The following is a 25765-nucleotide window of genomic DNA, read 5'->3' on the forward strand; positions in this document are numbered from 1 at the left end:
ATTGAACCCAGGCCCTCTGCATTGGGAGTGTGGAGTCTGAACTACTGCACCACCAGGGAAGTTTCCTCTTCTATCGTTCTTAACTAGCTCTATCTGTTCCTATTTTTCTACTTGAATTTTTACCTAATTATCAAGTACATGTTCATTATGAGACAAATGTCATTAAGTAACAGCCTTATATATACATCAACAGCCTTATAAAAGGGTCCCTCAAAGGAAACCAATAGTTTTTCTGGCATAAATTCTTTAAAAATAGTCTTTCTTCTCTAAGCATGCCTCTGTTTTTACTATGAGTAAATTTTAAACAAAAATTGAATCTTAAACACACTATTTTGAAATCTGGCTTTTTCTCTCCTTCCACTGAACAAATGTGTCTTGGATTTATTTCTTTCCATGTCAGGATATATTGAGCTACTTCATTTCTTTTTAGCAACTGGGTAGCATTCCCTTGTGTAAGTATAGCATATTTTATGCAACATTCCTATATTAAATATGCTGCTGCAAAAAAATCTTCTGGTACTTACGTCTTTGTGCACTGATGCTAGTTTGTCTATAGGTGGAAATGCTAGGTCAAAGAGCACATTTTTATTTTTACAAAATATGGTATTTAGTAAAGCAGTTACCAGTTCCCACCCCACCAACATTAAGTCAGTTTCTGGTTCTGCATGTAAGGAGCTTGGAAGACACCACTCCACCCTAGTAGACTGAAAAACCAACAATTCCTCTGAGATCCCTAAGGGAGGGAGGGACACAGGACAACCTGCTGTCCCCAAGATTGGGGCAACAGTTTCTGGGAGCAGAGACTCACAAGTGGCAACCTCCATGGGACCAGTGCTCAGGGAGGGACCCCGGGACCGTAATTCACAAAGTCCTGGAGGCTGTGTGTGGACAAGCCTGAGAGTTACTAGCCCAGTCACAGGGGTCTCCCATACTTTCGTGAGTTTTACCCCTGGAGCCCAATCAGGTTCCCATGGGAGATACTGGAGAAGAATCCCCTCATACTTCTGGCAGAGGAATCATTTTAGAAATATGCCAGACATTCTGTGCTTCTTAACAAGGCCTGTCCTCAGCAGAAACTAGTCAACCAGAACCTAACCAACTGGGCTATGATCAGAGCCTAACTGATCTGAGGAAGGGAAATACCCAACTCCAGCCCCTTTAAGCCATCCTATCCCACATCTGTGAGGTCACAGGCCAGAGGCACAGGCTCACCAGAAGACAGAGACCTAGTCATAGGACCTTAGAACGCTTCCTGTCCCCACACATCTCACCACGGCATGACCATAGGCCTATTTACAGCAGGTCCTTTTACCCAGTACATCATGGCTGGCTATCAAGTGAAAAAAAAAAAAAAAATGACAAGGCATCCCAAAAAGCCAAATACACAGTTGGAAAAAATACAGCAAGCATCAGAACTAGACATGGTAGGGATGGGGGGATGATCAGACCTGGGATTGGAAACAACTATGATTATATGCTAAGGGCGCAAGTGGACAAAACAGAAAGCACACGAGAACAGACGGGCAATGTGAGCAGAGAGGTGGAAATCCTGACAGAGCGAGAAGAATCAAAGCACTGTGACAGAAACGAACAATGTCTTTTGATGTACTTATTGGCATACCGGATGTGGCTGAGCAAAGAATCTCAGAGCCTGAGGACATAGCAGTGAAAACCTCAGAACCACCCCCCTCCCCAAACTTGAAAAGCAAAGAGAAGATGGAAAAAAGAAGAATAGAGTATCCGAGGACTGTGAGGAAACCAGAGTGTGACATACCTATAATGGGAGAACCAGAAGGAGGAGAGAGAAACAGAAGAAATACTTGAAACAATAATGACTGAGCATTTCCCCAAATCAACAGCAGGAGCTAACCCACAGATCCAAGAAGCTCAGAGAACACCAAGCAGGATAAATGCCACCCAAACAGCATCTTGGCAAATCATTTTCAAACTACAGAAAATCAAAGATGAACAGAGCCAGAGAGAAAAAATTACCTTACCTATAGGAGGCTTCCCTGGTGGCTCAGCTGGTAAAGAACCCACCTGCAATGCAGGAGACCCCGGTTCAATTCCTGGGTTGGGAAGATCTGCTGGAGGAGGGATAGGCTACCCACTCCAGTATTCTTGGGCTTCCCTGGGTGGCTCAGTGGGTAAAGAATCTGCCTGCAATGAGGCAGACCTGGGTTCGATCCCTGGATTGGGAAGATCCCCTAGAGAAGGGCATGGCAACCCACTCCAGTATTCTTGCCTGGAGAATCCCAAGGACAGAGGAGCCTGACAGGTATAGTCCATAGGGTTGCAAAGAGCTGGACACAACTGAAGCGACTTAGCACACATGCACACACATAGAGGAACAAAGGACAGAACAGTAAATAAGAACATCAGTTTGCCTACATCTCTGCTAGTGCTGAAATATAACCATACTTTTTCATCTCTGACAATCTGATAGGTAGAAAAAAAGTCTCATTGTAGATTTAAATGTTCTTTTATTTAACCAGGAGTGAAGTTGGAAAATAGAAAATGGACCTAATGAGCATGAAACTAAGCAAAAAGATTTCTGGGCAGAAGGCTGAAAGCATGCTGGCTTTTCCCAGCTGTCTACAAGAAAATGAGAACAGAGAGAGATTAACTCAAGAATGAGATTCTCAGCATTTGAATGGAAGTTAGAGAATTCCATGGACTGTATAGTCCATGGGGTCGCAAAGAGTCGGACACGACTCAGTGACTTACACCTTAGAGAATGCAAAACCCCGGGCAGAATTTGGACTTCCCAGGGTGGCTCAGTGGTAAAGAATCTGCCTGCTAGTGCAGGAGGCACAGGAAACGTGGATTCTGTCCCAGGATTGGGAAGATTCCCTGCAGGAAGAAATGGCAACCCACCCCAGTATTCTTGTCTGGAGAATCCCATGGCTACATAGCCTGCCATGTATGTAGCTTGGCAGGCTACAGTTCGTGGGGTCACAAAGAGTTGGATACTACTGAGCATTGAGGCAGTACTTGCTAGACTCTGAATTAAACTGTTCCCCATCCCCAGCATCTCCAGAAGGTGAAGTTCAGTTCAGTTCAGTTGCTCAGTTGTGTCCGACTCCTCATCACCAACTCCCGAAGCTTATTCAAACTCATGTACACTGAGTCGGTGATGCCATCCAACCATCTCATTCAGGACTGATTTCCTTTAGGATTGACTTGGTGGATCTACTTGCAGTCCAAGGGATTCTCAAGAGTCTTCTCCAACATCACAATTCTAAAGCATTCTTCAGCACTCAGCGTTCTTTATGGTTCAACTCACATCCACACATGACCACTGGAAAAACCACAGCTTTGACCAGACGGACCTTTGTTGGCAAAGTAATGTCTCTGCCTTTTAATACGCTGTCTAGGTTGGTCATAGCATTTCTTCCAAGGAGCAAGCGTCTTTTAATTTCATGGCTGCAGTCACCATCTGCAGTGATTTTGGAGCCCCCCAAAATAAAGTCTGTCACTGTTTCCACTGTTTCCCCATCTATTGCCATGAAGTGATGGGATCGGATGCCATGATCTTAGTTTTCTGAATGTTGAGTTTTAAGCCAACTTTTATTTATTTATTTATTTAAATTTTACTTTACAATATTGTATTGGTTTTGCCATACATCGCAGCACTATTTATAATAGCCAGGACATGGAAGCAACCTATATGTCCATCAGTACACGAATGGATAAGAAAGCTGGGGTACATATACACAATGGAATATTACTCAGCCATTAAAAAGAATACATTTGAATCAGTTCTAATGAGGTGGATGAAACTGGAGCCTATTATACAGAGTGAAGTAAGCCAGAAAGAAAAACACCAATACAGTATACTAACGCATATATATGGAATTTAGAAAGATGGTAATGATAACCCTGTATGCGAGACAGCAAAAGAGACACAGGTGTATAGAACAGTCTTCTGGGCTCTGTGGGAGAGGGCGAGGGCAGGATGATATGGGAGAGTGCCACTGAAACATGGAAATTATCATATGTGAAACAAATCACCAGTTCAGGTTCGATGCATGATACAGGGGGCTTGGGGCTGGTGCACTGGGATGACCCAGAGGGATGGGATGGGGAGGGAGGTGGGAGGGGGGTTCAGGATGGGGAACACATGTACACCCCTGGCAGATTCAAGTTGCACTCTCCTCTTTTACTTGCATCAAAAGTCTCTTTAGTCCAGAAGATGAAAGCTTCACATATTAAGACATGGCCTCAGGGGACTTACCCGGTGGTCCAGTGGTTAAGACTCACACTTCAAATGCAGGGATCGTGGGTTCAATCCCTGGTTGAGGAATTAGTCACCAGACTCCTCTGCCTAAGGGATTCTCCAGGCAAGAATACTAAAGTGGGTTTCCATTTCCTCCTCCAGGGGATCCTCCTGACCCAGGGATTGAACCCATTTCTCCTGCAACTCCTGGATTGGTAGGTGGATTCTTTTTACCACTGAGCCACCTGGCAAGCCCCTAACAGATAAATGAAGAATATATACAATGGAATACTATTCAGCCATGAAAAAGAATAAAATAATGCCATTTCCAGCAACGTAGATGGATTTAAAGATTATCATACTAACTGAAGTAAGTCAGAAAGGTAAATACCGTATGATACCACTTATATTTAGAATCTAAAATATGACACGAATGAACCTATCTACAAAACAGAAACGGACTCATGAACATAGAGAACAGACTGGTGGTTGCCAAAGGTGCGGGGGTTGAAGGAGGGGAGGAATAGGAAGTTGGGATTAACAGATGTAAGCTTTTATATATAGGATAGGTAAACAAACTATGTTTAATATCCTATAACAAACCATAATGGGAAAGAATACATAAAAATGTATATATGTGTAACTGAACTACTTAACACAACAATCGACTATACTTCAATAAATTAAAAAAAAGAAAGAGTTAAGCCAAGAATTACCTCTTTCGAGAATCCTTGTTCCTTTCTAATCTGAAGTAGGCTCTCCTAACTCAATGCTCCTCCTGCCCTCTGAAGTGGAAGTGTGAGTTGCTCAGCCGGGTCCAACTTTGCGACCCCAAGGACTGGAGCCTGCCAGGCTCCTCTGTCCATGGGACTCTCCAGGCAAGAGTACTGGAGTGGGTTGCTATTCCCTTCTCCAGGGCATCTTCCTGACCCAGGGACTGAACCTGGGTCTCTTGTATCGCGGGCAAACTCTACCTTTTGAGCCACTCACACAATACCCCCCCATCTAGCACACACAAAACCTGCTTTTCCCACTAGAGTGTAGGCTCCCTAAGAAGAGAGTCTCTCCTGTCTCTTTAAAAATGCATGTGAAATAACAGAGACAACATAAGGCCCCAGTCCCTGGCACAGAGCTCCCAGTCTGTTGGAATTTCCCGGGTGGCGATAGCAGTGTCTTTTGTTCTCATGAAGTGCCTGTGGGTGGGCTCCTGGATGGTCATAAAGACCAAGCCATGATCAGAAGCTTGAGACCCCCATCCGCAGTTCTCCAGAGATGTGAAGGGGCAGGAAATGGAATTAATTATCAGTCATAAGCCTTCAGGAGCAGAGACCTTCCGGGCTGGTGAACCTGGGGGAGAGGCTGGGAGCATGGACTCTGGAGGGTGTGAGAGTTCCATGTCTCAGCCCTCACCCCTTGTCCCACGCACCTCTTCCATCTGGGTGTTCATCTGTATCCTTTATCACATCCTTTTACAATCAACTGGTAAGCAGTAAAAAGTGTTTTCTTTTCCTTTTTTGGGGCCATGCTGTGTGGTATGTGGAATCTTACTGCCCCAAGCAGGGATTGAACCCAGGCCCCCAGCATTGAAAGCATGGAGTCCTAACCACTGGACCACCAAGAAATTCCCTAAAAAGTGTTTTCTTGAGGACTGTGAATTCAAATTAACCACAACAAGGAGGGGTTCTTGGGAAGAACCTCAAGTTTGTAGCTGGTTGGTCAGAGGCACAGGGGACAGCCTGGACTTAGGACTGGTGTCCCCAGCAGGGAGGGTGCAGTCTGTGGGATCTCCACCTGTGGGACCTAACGCCGTCTCCAGGTGGACGCTGTCCCAGTCGACATAAGTGGCAGGATCCCCGCTGGCACTGCAGACGTGCCTGGTGTCAGAAGAGCTGAGGGGGACGGTGGTCAGTCAGGAGAACACAGGAGGAGAACTGGGTTTTTCCTACTCAGATAAACACCACTCGTCCTCACCAGTACTTCTGACCCCCTCCTGTGGATGCTCCGGTGGGCCCATACACTCCCCCACCCGGAGCGAGAAAGGTGGGCCCCAGCAGGCTGTTTGCTGAGCGAGTGGAAGACAAGGAGATGGAGCAGGTGGAGTTTCCGGGAGCATGTGAGGGTGCTGCGCCTGCTCGTTGCTGACTTCCCCTCCCAGCCAGCCTGGCAGCCTCGTCAAGATGCTGCACTGGAAGGTGGTGGGCCTCCGACAGCCGAGGCTAGAGGTCCCCTGAGGACACAGGCCCCCACCCGCCGCATGTAGTGCGAGGGAGAAGGAACTGTGCTGATTTAACCCAACAGAGCTGTGGGCTTGGTCTTCACCACTAAGAGGACCCCAGGTGGCAGTCTCATCACCCCATATCTAGGTCACAGAGGAACTCTTCTTTCTGGTGGTTATTTATGTATTAAAATCACAAACTTCTTGAGTTATAGTGACTAATTCACTTCTCTGCAGAGTCAAAGCATGAAAGGCATGTTGAACAGTGAGAAAAAGTGTTTAAAAGACAAGCACGTGAGGGATTTCCCCAGTGGTCCAGTGGTTAAGACTCTGTGCTTCCACTGCAAAGGGCTTAGGTTCGATCCCTGGTCAGGGAACTAAGATCCCACATGCCACATGGTTCTGTCAAAAAATAAAATATATAAAATAAAAGACACTAACAATTATTATTATTTTAGAAAAGGGTGAGTGGATGAGCTATAGATGTGTGTTTCCCTGTTCTCCCTAATCCTGGAATAGAAAGTAGTGCTCGTTTTCTGTGATACATGAAGACCCCGCCAAATGACACCCTGTTGGTCTAAAAATAGTAAAGCATTCCCATCCCCAAAACGAGCAGTTTGTTTTCATCGGTAGAATCAAATCTGCACCGTTGTGATGTTTATGTTTAAAATCATCTAGTAGGGAAAAAAAAAAATCATCTAGTAGTTAAGGACTTCCAGAAATATCTGACTAGCGACTGGGTTTAAACAAACATCACAGCCAGATACCAGAGCTAGAAATATGCCATGGGTAGTATGGTTTTGCACATTCTCTGATTCGGGAGTCCTTCTATCTCGGGCTTTCCTTGCTCAGGGTTCCCATGGTTGGTGCCTTGTTAAGTAGGAAACTTGCGGCACTGTGGTTATGTGATTTATGTGTGCATTTGTGTTAGTATGTGAAGGGCGCAGAAGAGAGCGGTTCCTATTGGTACCCCTGAGGTCGCCAATGCTTTACTGCCCAATACTAGTAGATTTTTATAACAAGTACTTCTTGAATGAATGAGTGAATAATTCTGGTTCTTGCGGTAGTTCCAATCACACATTGCCAGGAAGAAGATCTCTGAAAGCTACAGTTCTCCCTACCTGCATGGTGAAGTTGACTGCAGCCTATTATCCTGTATTTACTGAGCTGTCTACTATGTGCTCACCACTGCACTGCATGCAGGGGAAGAGTGGCAGGGGTCTGGCCTTAAGGAGACTAGAATTTGGGAATCAGAGCTGAAAAGTTTACCTTCCCTAGGACAACTGGAACCAAAAAGGATAATGACAAGTGTTGGCGAGGAAGTGGAAAAACTGGAACCTTCATATACTGCTGGTGGGATTGTAAAATGGTTCTGGGAAACAGTCTGGCAGTTCCTCAAAATGCTAAAGAAAGATTTACCACATCACTCAGCAATTCGACTCCTAGGTAGATGACTAAGAGAAATGAAAATATCTGTGCCCACAGACACTTGTATACAAATATCCATAGCAGCATTCTTCATAATAGCCAAAAAGTAGAAGAAACCACCCAAATACCCATCACCTGGTGAATAAAGAAAATGTGGTATATCCATACAATGGAATATTATTCAGCAATTAAAAAATGAAGTATTAATTCATGCAACAACATGGATAAACTGTGAAAACACTACACCAAATGAAAGAGTCACAAAGGGCCACACACTGTATAATTCCATTTATATGAAATGGCCAGAAAAGGCAAGTCTAAAGAGAAAGAAAATGGATCAGCAGTTGTGAGTGACTCGGAGGACAGGGGGTGTCAGGGGGTGACAGCTAAGGGACGCATGGTCTCAGTTTGGTGTGATGAAAATGTTCTAAAATTGATGCTGGTCACAGCTATACAACTCTGTGAATAGAATGAAAGCCATGGGACTGTACACTTTAAATGAGTGACTCACAGGTGCATGGACTGTATCTCAACAAAGCTGCTGAAAAAGTGGAGATGAAATTTATCCCATGGGGATGGAAAGATACTGAGAAGCCCTCAGGATAAGAGGAAAATCCCTGCCTGAGAAGATTCTTCTGGGATATCCGATAGAGAAAAGGGTTCAGACTCTCACTGCCTGAAGTTGATTACTGAATCCCATACCTTTAGCCACAGAAATCATGCCACCCTTTTACAAAGATCTCTTGGATTTTTAAGAAGAGAAGTTCCATTTTCCACCTCCCCCACAATTCATACGAAAAATCCATAAGGAAAAGCCTCCCCATTTTGCTACTGCAGGAAGGCCATATACTTGTATCTCTGCCTAAAGAGAATCTTTGGCACATTTTAAACCCCAAGGTAAACCAACAAACTATTTCTCAGCCATGGAAATGTCAAACATTTAATAAGCACATCCTGCAGATCTCTTTGACGTATTCAGAGGTTCTGCAGACTAGGACTTAATGAAATGAGCAAAGGAACACATTTTATAGGAAACTGTAAATGTTTTACAGTTGCTCCAGGAGAAACAAGTGAGAGAGAGAAAGACTGCCAGCTGCCCACAAAGACCCATTCCCCCTTGGTCCAGGAGCTCACAGCTGGACTATGCGTCCCTGTTGCTGGCAGGTCAGGTACAGTCACGTGACTGAGTTCCAGTCACTGGCATCATAGTGGACGTGAACCCCCACTTTCTGCTGGCCCAGAGAGGAGCCTGGCGGTGCTCCTGGATGCTCTCCCTCCCCTGGGCTAGTTGGAGGCAGGTGTCGGATGAGACAGTAGAGAATGGCAGAGTCATGTGATGGAAGGGGGCCAACCCCTGATGGACAAGATGAAGGGAAGTCCCCTTACCATCCATCTGTATACCTGTCCAGAGCTGTCCCATCAATAAGGAAAAAACCTTATCATGTTGAACAGTTACACTGTAGGGTCTAGTCGTTATAGCAGCTTAGCCTGTCATAACTAACAGGTCAATTGTAAGAACTTGATGCATGGTATGGAATGCCAAAGATAAACAATTCTTAAATTTTTAAAAATTTTCTTGGCTGTGCCACCTGGAACTTGAGCCCCCTGCATTGGAAGGTGGAGTCTTAACACTGGACCACTGGGGAAGTCCCAAGAAACAATTTTAGATTTCAGAGGATTCCATCAGAGGGATCACTTACCCTCTCCCCACAATGACCATTAATAGTTTGATATTGTAATTATTTTACAAAAATTTCCCCTTTGATTTCCAATTTCCTGCATAGAAAATGGTAAGATTGTAAGTGATTTTAATCATTTCTGTATTTTCATGCATTTTCTAAACTGTCTATAATAACCACAATGCCTTGACAACTAAAACATTATTAAGATACACCAAACTCAAGAATAAATAGATCAAAGAAGTGGAGTAGGCAGGCCAGTAACACTCGTTACATACAAGAATTTGATATATGATGATTACATCATAAATCAGTAGTGAAATGAGTTGTGTTGGCTTTGTTAACGTCTATCCATACCTAGAATAGCATCTGGCATATGATAGGCACTCAAGTAAGTATCTGTTGATTGAATAAGCAAACGAATGACAATGGGGACTTTCCTGGTGGTCCAGTGGTTAAGGCTCCGCACTTCCAATGCAGGGGGTGCAGGTTAAATCCCTGGTGGGAGAACTAAGATCCCTCAAGTCACTTGACAGGACCAGAACACCTCCAAATAAACAGTTTTTAAAAATCCAATTAAAAAGAATGACAATAACTTCATATCAGTGAAATAAATAATTTCTTAAATAAGGACCCAAAAGTACACACTATAAGATAAAACTGGACTACATCTAAGTTAAATATTTTGTGGCAAAGTGATTATAAACAAAATTTTAAAACTACAGAAGGAGGTGAGGAAGGAGGTGAGGTATTTATAAAACACATGACAAAGTAGTAATAGAAAGCTCTTTTCCTGTTTACATTCTATCTCTAGCATAGTATAGATAGGCAACATACTATCCTGGTTAGGACTGCAGGCCTTAGCTAGAGTTGGACCACCTGATTTTGAAACCTGCCTCCACTACTTCCCAGCTGCGTGACTTGGAATATATTACTTAACCTCTCTGTCCTTCAGTTTCCTTGCCTGCAAAAGATGAAGTTTTCAAAAGATGGTGTTCCCAAAATTGTGAGGATAAAACGAGTTAATATGTTAGTAGCTGACACAGAGAAATCACTCAGTCCATGATAGTTAGTATTATGATTATCCCACTTTATTTTTTTTCATATAACTTTTTGAGAGCTAAGAATGTAGTATTTATTTGTCTTCCTCTGACAAGAACATAAAATCCATAAGACAGCCTCTTCCATTGTATTCTAAGCACCTTAACAGTGTCTGAGGTGTAAAATAAATATTTGCTGGATGAATGAGAAATCAATGTAAAAATCATTAGGAAGATAAAAGACCAAGAGAAGAATGGGCTAAGGATATGAATAAATGATTTGCAAAAGAGGAAATCCTAACAGTCAATAAATTTCTGAAAAGATGCTCAACCTCACCAGCAGTAAGAAAACTGAAAATGAAACCACCTCAGATTCTACTTTTTCTCCTTGATTTGCCAAACATTTTTAAGTCTAAAAATACCAGAAAAATGTGAGGAAAGGGAACACTTACATAATGCTGGTACAAGCACTTTGGTAGTAAACTGGCACCCCCACCATAACTATCATCAGCAGCATCATCATCATCATCCTCACCACCTCCATCATCATCACCATCATCACCACCACTGCTACCATCAACACCATCACCACAATCAACATCACCATCACCACAGTCAACATCACCACCACCATTATCAACATTACCACCAGCATCACCATAACCACTATCATCACCGTCACCCTCACCACCACCATCATCACCCCAGCAACATCACCATCAACACCATCACCACAATCAACATCACCATCACCACAATCAACATGATCATCATTACCACCACCATCACCATATCCACCACTATCACCACCACCAATATCACCATAACCACCACCACCATCACCATAAGCACAATCAACATCATCACCATCATCATAACCACCATCACCACCACCACCATCACCACAATCAATATCATCACCATCATAACCACCATCATCATCACCACCAGCAACACCACCATAACTACCATCACTACAATCAACATCATAATCACCACCATCATACCACCATTCTCATCACCGTCATGGTTGTTGGCATAACAGTTAACACTTTAGTGCAGTCACAGGGCAAGCACCTTACAAATATCTACCGTGTAAACTATCACAACAACTGTGTGAGGTTAAGTCCTCTGATGATAGTTACTCCCAATTTACAGAAGAGGAAACCACAATATGTAGAAGTTAAGTACCTTGCTGAACATCACAGCTAAAGAACAGCAGAGCCAAGGACTCAAATCAGTCACTCAGGCTCCAGGATCCAGTTAATTACTATGCTATATCATCTGCTATTTATGCACTGCCACTGGCTGAGTATCTGTTTAGATATTTATTGGCAATCTCGAGGTCTTTGGGGAATGACCTCTTCTTTCGTGAACATTTTAAAAAAATTAACAGGGTGGTCTTTTATTGAATAGCAACAGATCTGTATGTGTTTGTGTATAGGTGTGTATGTGTATTCTGTTTGGGATCTCAAGTCACTTTACTGAGAGGGAAATGTACTACCCAGGAGAATATATATATATGAGGTGATTTTAGCACAGTTTAAGAAAAATGTAGGGGTAACCCAAGGAGCATCACAGTGCCCAGCTGACGGAAGAAAACTCATAGCCCCAGCCGCAGGGGAGCTGGGCTGAGGTCAACTCAAACTCTCCAGAGTACTGGCCACAGGCTGTTCCCATACTCCATCAGGGCACCCATCTGATACAGGCTGACCACGTGGCTGCCCCCCTCAAGAACTGATTTTATCTACAGTTCAGGTTCTCTTAATAGAGGTGCCATGAGTGAGTCTGGTTTTTTGTTTGTTTTTGCCCACACCATTCATTCTGTGGGATATTCCCAAATCAGAAATTGAACCCATAACCCTGCATTTAGTGCACAGAGTCTTAATCACTGGACTGACAAGGAAGTCCTGAGTGAGTCTGTTTTCTCAGCAGCCAATCTGTGCGATTCCAGTCACGACTTCTTCATCTGCTTCCTCCCCAAGTGTGATGCACAGTCCAGAGCAAGAAGCCAAGCTCTTGCCGCTCTCAGCACCTGGCTTCATCACAGCATGACCTTCAACAGGATTTCAGCCACCTCATCAATTAGGGAGCTTCATCCCTAGCTCAGCAACTTCTTTCCCCGAGGTTCTTTAGAACCACATCATCTCTGGTCAAAGCAGAAAGTCACAGAGAAGACCTTGGAGAGCTCCAAGCTCAAAGCCACCCTAGAAGTTTGTGACCAGTGAGGAGCAGAAACTGACAATGACCTTTATCATTACAAAGGTCAGCCAAGGAGACAGGCAGCGGTAGCTACCGAGGCTGGAACATGGGGCAGCGGCCACAGTGGGACCAGCCAACAATCCCAATGTTTCCATGTCAGCAGTAGAGGGTGGCTGTCTCCGGCAGTGAATCACCAATAAACCCTGGGCAACCCTAGCCCAGCTAGAATAGGACCCTGGATGATTCCCTTTGCTAGTTTCTGGTCTACAGTTTGTTAACCAATTCCCCCTTTTAGATATTGGGTTGTCCCCAAGTTTCTAGTTCTTTCAGCTTTTACCATAACCTAAACGTGGGAAAACAGGTCCTATCTCATTAGCCTTCTTTTTTCATGATTATTTCATTATTATCCAACATGTATGAGGCTTGCTTCCCATAAAAATCCATTCTTTCATGTTGAGGTTTGACAGAAAACAACAAAATTCTGTAAAGCAATTATTCAATAAAAAAAACAAATTATTAAACAAACAAACAAACAAAAATCCAATTCTAATAAGGCTGTGGAAACATGCTCAGTCGTGTCCGACTCTTTGCGACTCCATGGAATGTAGCTTGCCAGACTCTTCTGTCCATGGGATTTCACAGGCAAGAATACTGGTGTGTGTTGCCACTTCCTCCTCCAGGGGAACTTCCCTACCCAGGGATCGAACTTGAGTCTCTTGCTAACTCATCATAAAATTTTATCAATACGCACTGGCCAGAAATAGTCCAGCGTGAAGTTTAGTTTGTGAAGTAAGACTTGTCTTTGCAGATTATCCAAGATCAGATTGAAGGAAGAAATATTTTAAATGCTCCTAAAAACTGTTTGTATATCTTTAAGATCATTACACATAACTGAAAAACTAAATATAAACTGCTCAGTTATTCCACAAACAAATTTCTTAAAAGCCTATTTGCTTGCATTGCACTTAACACTTCCAAGATGAAATGGTGAAGAAGACAAGTAGAAAAATCAAGTTTTTCAAAAAGGGTCGAGGGTGTTGGTAGAGCATAGCCTTCAAGATAGTCCAGATCAGGGAAAAACTACCCTATTCCCTCCAGCCTTTCTCACTCATGCTCACAAATGTTTTTATGACAGAAGATCAGCCCATACACAGTTACAGAGTAGCTCCCACTTCTGTGACTTTTCTCATTTCCGGATCTTTCAGAGTGAATGAAGATGATTAACAAGTCAAAAAAAATTTTTTTTCTGGCTGTGCTTCATTTCAATATTGCATTACCACTGTTATATTTAATAAGATTAATGTGCCAGCAAAGTTCACAATTTCATGTGCTTTTCAAATGATATTCCTATTTCTGAATTCTCTTGCTAGATCCAATTTTCATTTTTAATAATACTTCCTCTTTTGAATAATTCCAATGATGCTCATGGACCTAACCAATTCTCTCATTAAAGGAATGTTCTATGTTTTGATGAAATCCTTATGGTTACAGTGTGTAACAAAACATTAGGCTCCCTCTGCCCCACTGCACTCCCAGAAAAATCTGATCCAGAAGCGAGGGACAAAATGTGCCCGGCGGGGAAGAAAATCATCATCTCAGGCAGTTAAATATGTGAGGAGGGGCAAGAAGGCTCCAACAGCAGGAAGGTAATAGCCAGATCTCATCTAGGCTGCAGGGATTCCAGGGACTGATGCCTCCGAAGGGGTAGGTAGAAACACTGGAACAGAGAAATCACTTGCTTGACCTCAAGTAGAAGAACTGAGTGATGAGTCTGTGATATGAGACCAAGTGCAAAGGCCAGAAACGAGATGCAGAGAAAACACGATTTCAGTGGGCAGTCAAGGTTCAGAGGCCGAGTGGAGGCTGTGCAGGTGACCTTCTTCTCCGGGAATCACGAAAGTGAACTTGGAGTTATCAAACATAAAGGACAGGACCTCCCATATCCATAAGGGAGCCAGAGGTCATGGTCCACTTTGGGATGGTAGAGGAAAGAGGGAAGGACATTTTTTAAAAAAGCAAGAGCAGATGCAAACTAGTATACAGAGGATGGATAAAAAAACAACATCCTATCGTATAGCACAGGGAACTATATTCAGTGCCCTATGAAAAACCAGAATGGAAAAGAATATGAAAAATATACACATGTATAACTTTGTCATAGAGCAGGAATGAACACAACATTGTAAATCAACTATACTTCAATAAATGTTTTAAAAACAAAATTAAAAAATAAAAATGTAAAAAAGCACAGAAACACCCCAGAGCTCAGAAAAAGTGTCTGAAAGAGAAGGAACAGCTGGCAATGCCTAGGATGACAGCTTAAAGGTGGGGACAAGTCAGGAGTCAGGCAGGACAGGCGTCTGTCTTTTGCACTGTTTATACTGTCCCAACCTTTGGGCTGTGAAAAACAGAAGGTTAATCCAAGGAGCTCTGGGGGCCTCACAGTGAGTTCCTGAGGCTCAAGGTCTCCGGTCCTTAAACCTGAGGGATGGGACAGGGCTCAGAACAAAGTGCATACTTGTTAAATCCTACGAATTCGAGGGCCAAATGCTTCAATTTCCCAATGAAGACACTCATACCCAGAGAGATTCATTGACCTCTATTTCGACATCTGACTGAAGGGGGAGTTTTTTGATTCCTGGCTTAATACTTATTTCCACATACCACACCACCCGCCTAAAACTTGTTAATGGCTTTTAAATTATTCATGAAGAAATATCTTGAAGAAGTGCTACACATCCAAGGATACTTGTTTCAGCGTTGTTTCGTTAGCACAAATGATTGAAAACAGCCTCATGATCTGAGAACAGGAGACAGATTAAATGAGTAATGGGACATCTATGCAATGATGGTACACAGTCTTTCAAAAAATTAGGTTCAGGGTTTCTCTGGTGGCTCAGCGGTGAAGAATCCGCCTGCCAAAGCAGGAGACACAGGTTCGATCCCTGATCCTGGAAGATCCCTCATGCCTTGCAGCAATAAAGCCCGTGTGCCACAACTATTGAGCCTGTGCTCTAGAGCCCAAAAGCTGCAGCTACTGAACCCATTCACCCTAGAGCCTGTGCCCTACAAAAAGAGAAGCAAGCCACTGCAACGAGAAGCCAATGCATCGCAACTAGAGAGTAGCCCCCGCTCGCCCACAACTAGAGAAAAGCCAATGCAGCAACAAAGATCTAGTACAGCCAAAAATAAAAATAACTAAATAAAAAATAAAATTGTTTTTGAAAAATGAGGTTGAGGGAATTCCCTCGCAGTTCAGTGGTTGATTAGGATTCAACGATTTCACTGTCAAAGGCCCAGGTTTAATCCTCTGTTGGGAAGCTAAGATCAGTGCAGCCAAATAAACAAAAAATGAGATTGGTCTATGGGTTTTGATATATAATAGCCTTCCCTGATAGTTAGTAAAGAATCCATCTGCCTGCAACACAGGAGACCCCAGCTTGATTCCTGGGTCGGGAAGATCCACTGGAGAAGGGATAGGTTACCCACTCCAGTATTCTTGGGCTTTCCTGGTGGCTCAGCTGGTAAAGAACCTGCCTGCAATGCAGGAGACCTGGGTTTGATCCCTGGATTGGGAAGATCCCCAGGAGAAGGGAAAGGCTACCCACTCCAGTATTCTGACCTGGAGAATTCCAAGGACTGTATAGTCCATGAGGTCGCAAAGGGTCGGACACAACTGAGCAGCTTTCACTTTCACTTTCATAAAAATATGTATATGGATTTCCAAGATACACTGGTAAGTGACAATTCAAGTTGCAGGAATGAAGGGGCATGCTGCCATTGGTGGGGAATGCCTGTTCTACGTAAGCACGCTCGTGCACACATGCACACGCTCCACAGCCTTGTGCGTGTGTAGGATGCCACCAGGAGGACATGTCAAGAACTGGCATCAGGAGATGCTCACGGTGAGGGAAACTCAAGGCTGGCAGAACGAGAAGTCCTCCTCACAGGATACCCTTCTTGTGCTTTTTGAAACTTGTACCATATGCTCGTGAAAGTGAAAGTGAAGCCGCTCAGTCCTGTCCGACTCTTTGCGACCCCATGGACTGTAGCCTACCAGGCTCCTCCGTCCATGGGATTCTCCAGGCAAGAGTACTGGAGTGGGTTGCCATTTCCTTCTCCAGGGGGGATCTTCCCGACCCAGGGATTGAACCCGGGTCTCCCGAATTGCAGGCAGATGCTTTAACCTCTGAGCCACCAGGGAAGCCCACCATATGCTTATACTACTAATTATAAAAGACGAAGGTGCCTGCAAAGTCAAGGGTGACAAACAGAAGTCCTATTCGTTACAGTACAGGTCGAGCTGTGTGGGTCAAGTCCCGAAATAACAGCAGCACAGGACACAGACACTCACGTCTCCCTCCCGGGAAAGTTGTAGCTTCCCTCGATGGGGAAGTTCCGCTCTCCTGCCTGCGGTGCACCATGCGGCCCTGCTACACTCACCTGTGAGCCAGAGCTTCCTTCCGATAAAACAAGGGTCTGCATGAGAAGACGGCTGGGGGTGGGGGTGGGGTGTGACGGGTGCAGAGGCGCTGGGTGAAGGATGCACTGGGTGAGGGCCACAGGGCCTTTGCCAGGGGCTGTCACCCTCAGTCACAATGACTGGGGAAGGCATCATGACAGAAAGGGTGATGGAGCTGGACTTTGAACTTGGAGAAGAGGCGGAGGTGGGAAGACTAAGAGACCACACTCAGAGGGGTACTGCAGGAGGCTGCGACCTACTGGAGGTGGGGTGGAATGGATGCCACTAAATCCCTAAGAGGAACAAGATGTCTGACATTGAATTTGAACTTGTTTTCTGCCTTAGGCTACAGTCAAACCTGATTCACTGGAAAGACCCTGATGCTGGGAAAGATTGAAGGCACAAGAACGGGACAACAGAGGACGAGATGGTTAGATGGCATCACCGATTCAATGGATGTAAGTTTGAGCAAGCTCCAGGAGATGGTGAAGGACAGGGAAACCTGGTATGATGCAGTCCATGGAGTCACAAAGAGTCTGACACGACTAAGCGACTGAACAACAAATAGTCAGACCCTGCCCTCTAGAGTCACAAAATCTTTATCTAATGCTGTATTGAGTGGTTCTTGGTGGGGGAGGTGGGAGGAAAGAGAACTAACTGTATTCCACTCAGGGTCAAAGGTCTAGGGAGTGGAGAAGGAAATGGCAACCCACTCTAGTATTCTTGCCTGAGAATCCCATGGACAGAGACTGGAGGGCTACAGCCCATGGGGTCGCAAAGAGTCAGACACGACTTAGTGACTAAATAACAACAATACTTAAGAATTCCAACTATCAAACTGTCAAATAAATTTTAATCAACCATGTTAAAAGAAACTGGATTATCTGCATAACCCCTCCAAAGAAAATATTACAAAATCATCTCACATGAAAAAGCAATCAGAAACTAATCAGCCAAAATGTAAATAAAATTGTATTATAAAGATGTGTCAGACAGTTATAATTTAAAATATGTTTCTCTGGATATAATTATACTTGTAGTATTTCTCAGATTTTTTTATTTATAATCTTTTTTCTCTTCTCATTCCAATTAAATACCATCTTTGGTTCTCACTATGTGAAAGAAAAAAAAAGGTCTAGGGAGAAATGCTACAGGACCCAAAGAATTCAGAGCTAGTGATGGGGGAGACAGGGGCAACAAGGATGTGCTGGAGGACCATGAAAACCTCAGTAGCCACAAGACCCCCAGGAATATGTATGAGCTTGAGCCATTTTGTTGGATATTAAAGAAAAGAGTGATTCTGGAAGGTAAAATGATATGGAAACCCTTGGGTTTTAGAAAAATGAGGAGAAAAATCCCAGCAGCTTCTAGACTGAAAACATGGCAAAACAAAGAAAAAGAATATGGTTGCCTATAAAAGAAAGAGAAGCAGACAGGCAGAGAAACATCTGTTCCACTAAATGCTAAAAGGTAATAAAAAGATAATAAAATAATGTTTACGGAGCTTGAAGGAAAACGATTATCACAAAATTATGCTTGTATCCAGACTCTGGTTCATGCAAAAAAAGCATCTTCAGACTTATAGGAGGTTAGAAAATATATCATCCACACACTCTAATAAAAAAATTAAATGAGAAAATATTCAAAGAAGAAAGGGGAGGGTGCAGTTTATAAGAAACAGTGGTTAGCAATGAAAACAGTAAAGCTGTCAAGACGGTTTAAGACATTTTTTACACTATGGATGTGAATATAACACAATAGTAAAAAAAAAAGCTTTAATATAATACAAGGGCAAAAAGAAAAGAAGCCAGATGGAATTAAAATCCCAGATTATTTCAACAAAACCCAGGATATGAAAAGGAAGGAGAAATCCAAATATCCTATACAGCTTGTCTTGTTTGGTAGTAGAATATTTTGGACATTGGTTAATTTTTTACATTGACAGAGAAATACAGGAAAAAAGCATCCTTGTTAGAAATTTAACGGTAATTCCCAGAAGAAGAAAAATAGGATATAGAGCTCCTAAACCATTAGAGGAAGAAAAAATTAAGGATGTATGGAAACGTGACATATTCTGTAAAACACAAGAAAAGGATGAGGAAGTATTCTGAATACCAAGAAGGCTTATAAAATTCAAAGGCAGGATATGATCTGAGCTGTCTAACATATCAGCCATGAACAACATGCAGTTATTAAATTCTAATAGTTTTGAATTAAAATTGAATAAAATTTAAAATTCAGTGCCTCAGTCATACTAATCACATTTCAAGTGGCCAGTGATCTCTGTATCAGACATTTTCATCATAGCAGAACAGTCTAGCAGACAACACTCACAGCCAGCGCAAAATACAAGGTAATATGAGTCTATATAAAGTATGATCCTATTTATGTTAAATATACATTTACCTACACATATAAATATATAAAGGGGTACCCAGGTGGCTCAGTGGTAAAGAATCCACCTGCCAATGCAGGAGACACAGGGTACTCGGATTCAATCCCTGAGTCAGGAAGATCCCCTGGAGGAGGGCATGGCAACCCACTCCAGTATTCTTGCTTGGAGAATCCCATAGACAGAGGAGCCCAGTGGGTTACAGTACATAGGGTCACAAAGAGTCAGACATGACTGAGCACACACGCACGTAAACATATAAACACTGATTGAGTCAGTGAAAAAAAATAACAAAAGCATCTCTGTGACGTATGATCTTACGTAAATATATGTGCATATATATATGTATATAAATATAAATAAGGATAAATTACACTGTTAATAGTGGTATCTCTTAAGAAGTAAGATGACTAAGGGGCTTTCTTTCTCCATATATCTTACTGTTTGTATTTTCATTAATCATATTACTATTACAATAAGTAAAAGTCATTAACATATTTTCAGTGGGAGTAACCATAGACCAACCAACCAATCTCTTTCTTGAACTTGGTTCCAAACCCTGGGTTAACCCAGTAACTGACTTTAACTCGTATATATCTACCATGTACACTTGGGTTAATAAATAATTTCAAGATGGCACAGCATGTGTCCAATATACTTAGAGACTTTGCTAGAGTTTGACCAAGCCCTGCAAGAAGTTTGTTCTGAGCCCCAGAGTGATAGCACCCTTTCAGATGGAAACCTTTGATCATTTTAAATGTTATTTCCCAAACCAGGAGGTTGCTTGAGCAAAACTTGTTAGTTCACCTTTCCATTTAGATTTAGATTTAGATTAGATGTATGTGTGTGTTGATTCTCTTCGATTGTGTCCAACTCTTTGCTACTCCATGGACTGCAGCCCACCAGGTTCCTCTGTCCATGGAATTTTCCAGGCAAGAATACTAGAGTGGCTTGCCATGCCCTCTGCCAGGGGATCTTCCCGACCCAGGGATCAAAGCTGTCTCTCGTGTCTCCTGCATTGGCAGGCGGGTTCTTTACCACTAGCACCATGGATAACAGATCACATTTCAGAAGGAGCAGTTTTGAATTATCCCTTAAGTTTTCCATGACAAGAAAAATATCTTGAGCATTCTGGTAATTTTCTGCATCTTCCCACAGACCCTACAGTTGACTGAAGAGAAGATCAACAAAGTCAGAACTAATGACATGGTGCACAGAGTAGCTTCCAACATCCGCCCTCCCCCCCCCACCTTAAATTGGAGGTAAGAGAAGAGAGCTTAGGGTCTCTGTTAAAAGAATTTCCAAGTTTTAAACTTTCCCAAATGCCAGATCTTTATTTTTTTTTTTAAGAAAAACAATATATTTAAAATGTCTGGGAATAACCCTCAAATACCAAAACTATTTCAGATCTACCCTAGGGGATAGTTCAGTCATTTATCTGCCAACAAAGACATCTTCATATATGCTTACTTTATTCCCTATGTAAATATTCTTGATAACTATTCACCACAGTGAATAATGAGGGGAAAGTTCTCTCTGAGTGAAAAGGGGATGAGACACATCAATTTGTCCAGGAAATATGCACTTTGAAAGTCAGTGTTGGTAAAGTAAGGAGAGAGTTGGTTCTGCTGCCAACTTAAATGCTAATTTAAAAGAATCCACCTGCAACGCAGGAGTCATGGGTTCGATCCCTGATTTGGGAACATCCCCTGGAGGAAGAAACGGCAACCCACTCCAGTATTCTTGCCTGGAAAATCCCATGGACAGAGGAGCCTGGTGGGCTACAGTCCATTAAGTTGCACAGAGTTGAACAAGACTGAACACACCTGCACACTTTTCTCCTGGGGCTCTAGTTTTAATATGTGTAAGACAATAAGTAAACGCATTATACTCAACGGTAGATGTAAATTAATTCTTTCAGGCCACAAGTGTACTATTTAGTGAATGACTGCTCTGTGTACTGACCCATACCTAGTGGCTCAAAGTGATCATTCACCTTTAAAATATCCATTCCTTCAAAGCCTCATTATTTGTCACCTGATTTCAACTGGTGGAGAACGAAGAGGTCAGGTGTAGAAAAGAGGTGTCTTTCAAATTTTAACATTTGTAAACTTGAGCTACTTAAGAAAAAAAAAAAATCTAGGTTTCCACTGAGCCATATCATCAGTACCCAAGCCAAATAAAACACAATTACTCCCCCAAATTTGGCACACGCCATCTGAATTCAAATCCAAAAAAGTGGTCCAACTAGCACAGCCACTTGGGTTTTTACTAATCTCCTTATATTTTAATAGACTACAATAAACCCATTACAACAATTTCTTCCTTCTAGAAGCTTAAATCATGTCATCTGTTCTTGCGTAAAATATTTCAGTCCATTGAGCAGCTCTAATTTTGAGTAACTGTGCTAACATATAATTAACGTGCTGATGCACTAAACTGAAAACCTTGGAAGAAGGCATGGAGATGCTTCTGGATGTGAACATGGGAACTGTGCAGAGCCTCCTGCAAGGTTCCTGCAGGCAGCTTCCCCATCACCGGCTACACACGTGAGTAATTTTCTGTACCATGGGACATAATCTTGACTATATAAGCAAAGAAGTACATAATCAAACCTTCAAAAGGATGAAGAACAAGAAACAGACATTACAGGGGAGAAGACAGACTGTTAAGGATCTTGCTAGAAAGACAGGTGCTAAAGTTTGGGGGGTAACTCAGCACATTTGCATCTGGGCCCATTTCTGGCACCAGTGCCTTGTTTCAATAACATATCTATATTTAGCTATCTATCATAGACCAATTTCTATCACTGCATAAACAGAACTGGAGCTCAGATGGCTGCAGAATTTCCTTTCCTCTCTTTTAAAAAAAAAATTCAAAAAAAAATATTCAGACTAGAATTCTAACATTCTGTACTTGCAGCTGCCACTGAAAAATATTCATGCCAACGAAAGATACATTTAGTCAGCTTTTCTCTTTCTTGATCTCTTTTAATATTTCATAACACTTTAAAACTTAAAGTTCCTGTCTTAAATAAATCTCCAAGCAGACGTTAAATAGAATGTAAATACTCCACACTTTAAATCATCAATCATTTAAAGAATCCTCTCCATGAACTGAATAAATAAGCCATCTGTGACTAAGGCCTCCCTATCATGTTTTTAAGCTGACCCACTTCTTCGCCAGTCACCACGGTTTGCAAAATCTCACTTCTAAAGGGATGAGTGCTGGGCGCCAGAGCATAGTTCGAATCCAACAGGGTAAAAGGGTAATTAATGTAAACACAAGTTGGTATTTAAAATGATCCCCCCTACCTATAAAAACAGAACTTCAATACCCCCCTTCACCGGAAGCACTCATCCCCCCCAAGGGAGAGCGAATTAAGTCTGCAGCGGGGGAGAATGGGAGCCAGTGAAAGGAAGAAGAAACCTGATCAGGTGTTAAAACGCGTGTCTTTGGACATCAAACAGCAAACTGGATCTGGTCGGGTCGGCGGGAGCGACCCCCCAAGACTGAGCTGAAATTTGGGTCGTGACCGCTCCAGAGATGCGGACTCGCTCGGCGGCGGCGGACCTGCGCTACCCCAGGAACCCGGCTGGGACCCCCCGGCGCCCTCTGCCCCGGTCCGCGCGGGGCAGGGCAGCCAGGGCAGCGCAACTTTCCGCAGCTCCCCCGCCAGAGCCGCGGAAACCAGTAGGGGCAAATCTCAAACTGCTCCCCGCCATCGGAGGCTCGTTCTCCCGGGGGTGGTGGCGGCTGGGGGAGGGGTGGGAGGGTCTGGGAAGACTTGGGAGGAGGGTGACAAGGAGAGGAGAGAGGAGAACCACTTCCCACCGGCCGGGCCGCCACAAAGGGAAGGGCGTCGCGTTCCCCTCGATGCCACCGAGTCATACGCCGGCTGGGATGCAGACGCGCGAGGCCAGCGGGTGACAGCGGTGTGGCTGGTCCTGGCGCCCCCTCGCCCACCCGCGGCCTCGCCCCCGCCGCCCAGCTCCCCTCGCGAGCCGCACCCCCGGACCTCCAGCCGCCCCGGAGGCGCGCGAAAGCCACGCGGGGGCCCGCCCGCCCCGGAGCCGGCGTCCGCGCGGAGCCCGGGCGCGCCTACCCTTTGGCGTGCTCCGTCTCTTCCTCATTGTCCCCGTCGATCCCGCACGTGTCCTGGTCGTCCAGCTCCAGGCTCTGCTGGCTGGCCGCGGACTCGCTGTCCTCCGCCATCTCGGCGGCGCGGGCTGGGAGGCGGCGCTCAAGGCCGTGAGCGCGGGGGGCGGGCGCGGCGAAGGCGGCAGCTGGAGAAGCTCCCTCTAGCGCAGCTCGCCGTCTCCTCCCGGCGCGCCCGCCCACTCTGCCCCGCCTCACCTTCGTTGCGCCCCGCCTCACCTCGTTCCGTCCCGTCTCGTCCCGCCCCTCCGCACCGCGCCCAGCCCCGCCCAGCCCAGTCTCGCCCCGCCCCACCCAGCCTCGCCCCGCCCCACCCAGCCTCGCCCCGCCCCACCCAGCCTCGCTCCGCCCCACCCACCCTCGCTCCGCCCAGCCCCTCTGTGCCCGGTTTAGGGGCGGTGCGCGCGCCCCCGCCGTCCGGGGTGCGCGGCGCGCGGGACAGCGACACGTGCTGTGCGCAGGGGCGTAGCCCTGGAACACGCCTCAACCCGCTGACCCCAAATTCTGAGTCTTGGTTTTTGGAGGATAGACAACGCGATTTTACATCTATTCATATTAAGAAGAGCTTTCAACTCTACAGGAAATTCATACTCAGGGGTAGGCCGTGCTGAGGCCACTGATTTCCAGAACCCAAACCCATCCCCCAACCCCAACCAGGTACACTTTGTAAAGATTTCATTTCATACGTCTCTGTCTGTCCAGTGTACTATAAAGTCAAAGTCTAAACAGAGTGCTTCCAGCACTCCCACCTGTCCATTCCAACCGGACTCGCGGCCCTAAAACTCTTGGCAGAGGACAGTGTAGAGCTGCCCCTTTTTTTGCTGGACCGCTTAGCCCACAACAGCCATTTTGGGGGAAATGGGGCTTGAAGAGTGTCAGGGGCGCCATTCTGGCATCCTCAAGTGAATGTTATGACCTAAACCTCCAAGCAGAAGTGGGTGGCCTTCTAGGCTGAAATGGTTCCGTGTCTCTCCCGGAGAAGGCAGGAGGGTAAGGAGGCACTCCATGGCTTGCCAAATAAAAGGTACATGAAGTCCAAACTCTTGTTTGCTGTTGCACTCTGTACACCCCCGGTCCTTCCCTTTGTTCTCCTTTCATGGGCAGAGTTCAGGGTCCCACTAGATTATGGGAAGCCTGCATGGTTTTACAAAGGCAGCAGAAAGATAGTTAACAGAAATGCCCAGTGAGGGAAAAGAGACTAAAAAGCTACCTGTAATTTTTGGTGTGGGTCCCTTTTTTTTTTTTTTTTTTACAAAAGGTATTGAGAGCATTTTGTGGCTTCTTTGTTTTCCCCACAAGCAAGACCATGCCCTTAAAATGATAGAAGTACCTAAAAACAAAAATAGTATAGCGATTTCAAACTTCACCAGACTTTTATGACTGCCTGAGGTTGAGCCTGCAAAGGTTCTGAAAGGAGTGGAAAATGGGGCCAGATCACGAAGGAAATACAGGCTTTCTTTCACAATTGCAACGATTTCTGAGACCAAAAGTCACATGTGAGCTCTGGTTTCAAACTTTAGGCAAATATAGATCAGTGAATTTCCTTTGGTTCCTCCCTGTGGATATGAAGGTTGGATAATGGTAACCTAGTTGGGTAACCAGCAGAATCCTGACCAAGAGCAAATCAGATCAGTTGCTATAAACTACTGGAAGGGTTCTCTCTCTTTTTTTTTTTTTTTTGGAAGGGTTCTCTAAAAAAGAGAAATGCAAATCAAAACTACCTTGCACCAGTCAGAAAGAAAACGTCTACAAACAATAAATGCTGGAGAGGGTATGGAGAAAAGGGAACTCTCTTGCACTGTTGATGGGAATGTAAATTGATGCCGCCATATAGACAAAAGTATGGAGGTTCCTTAAATAGCTAAAAATAGAACTACCATATGACCCAGCAATCCCACTACTGGGCATTTATCCTGAGAAAACCATAATGGAAAGAAACACATTTACCCCAATATTCATTGCAGCCCTAT

General features: G+C 44.2%; 1 protein-coding gene across 1 annotated transcript in view; it reads right to left on the reverse strand.

Annotated features, from left to right (window-relative positions):
- The window catches only part of NMT2 (N-myristoyltransferase 2), a 57046-nt gene extending 33060 nt beyond the window's left edge, over positions 1–23986 (reverse strand). Inside the window, exon 1 of the mRNA XM_043478513.1 lies at positions 23743–23986. Within this exon, the coding sequence (XP_043334448.1) occupies positions 23743–23852 (110 nt within the window). The 5' untranslated portion in view covers positions 23853–23986. The remainder of the gene's footprint in view (positions 1–23742) is intronic.
- Between the last annotated feature and the right edge of the window lie 1779 nt (positions 23987–25765).

This window comes from Cervus canadensis, chromosome 10 (assembly GCF_019320065.1).
Source record: "Cervus canadensis isolate Bull #8, Minnesota chromosome 10, ASM1932006v1, whole genome shotgun sequence".
NCBI lineage: Eukaryota > Metazoa > Chordata > Mammalia > Artiodactyla > Cervidae > Cervus > Cervus canadensis.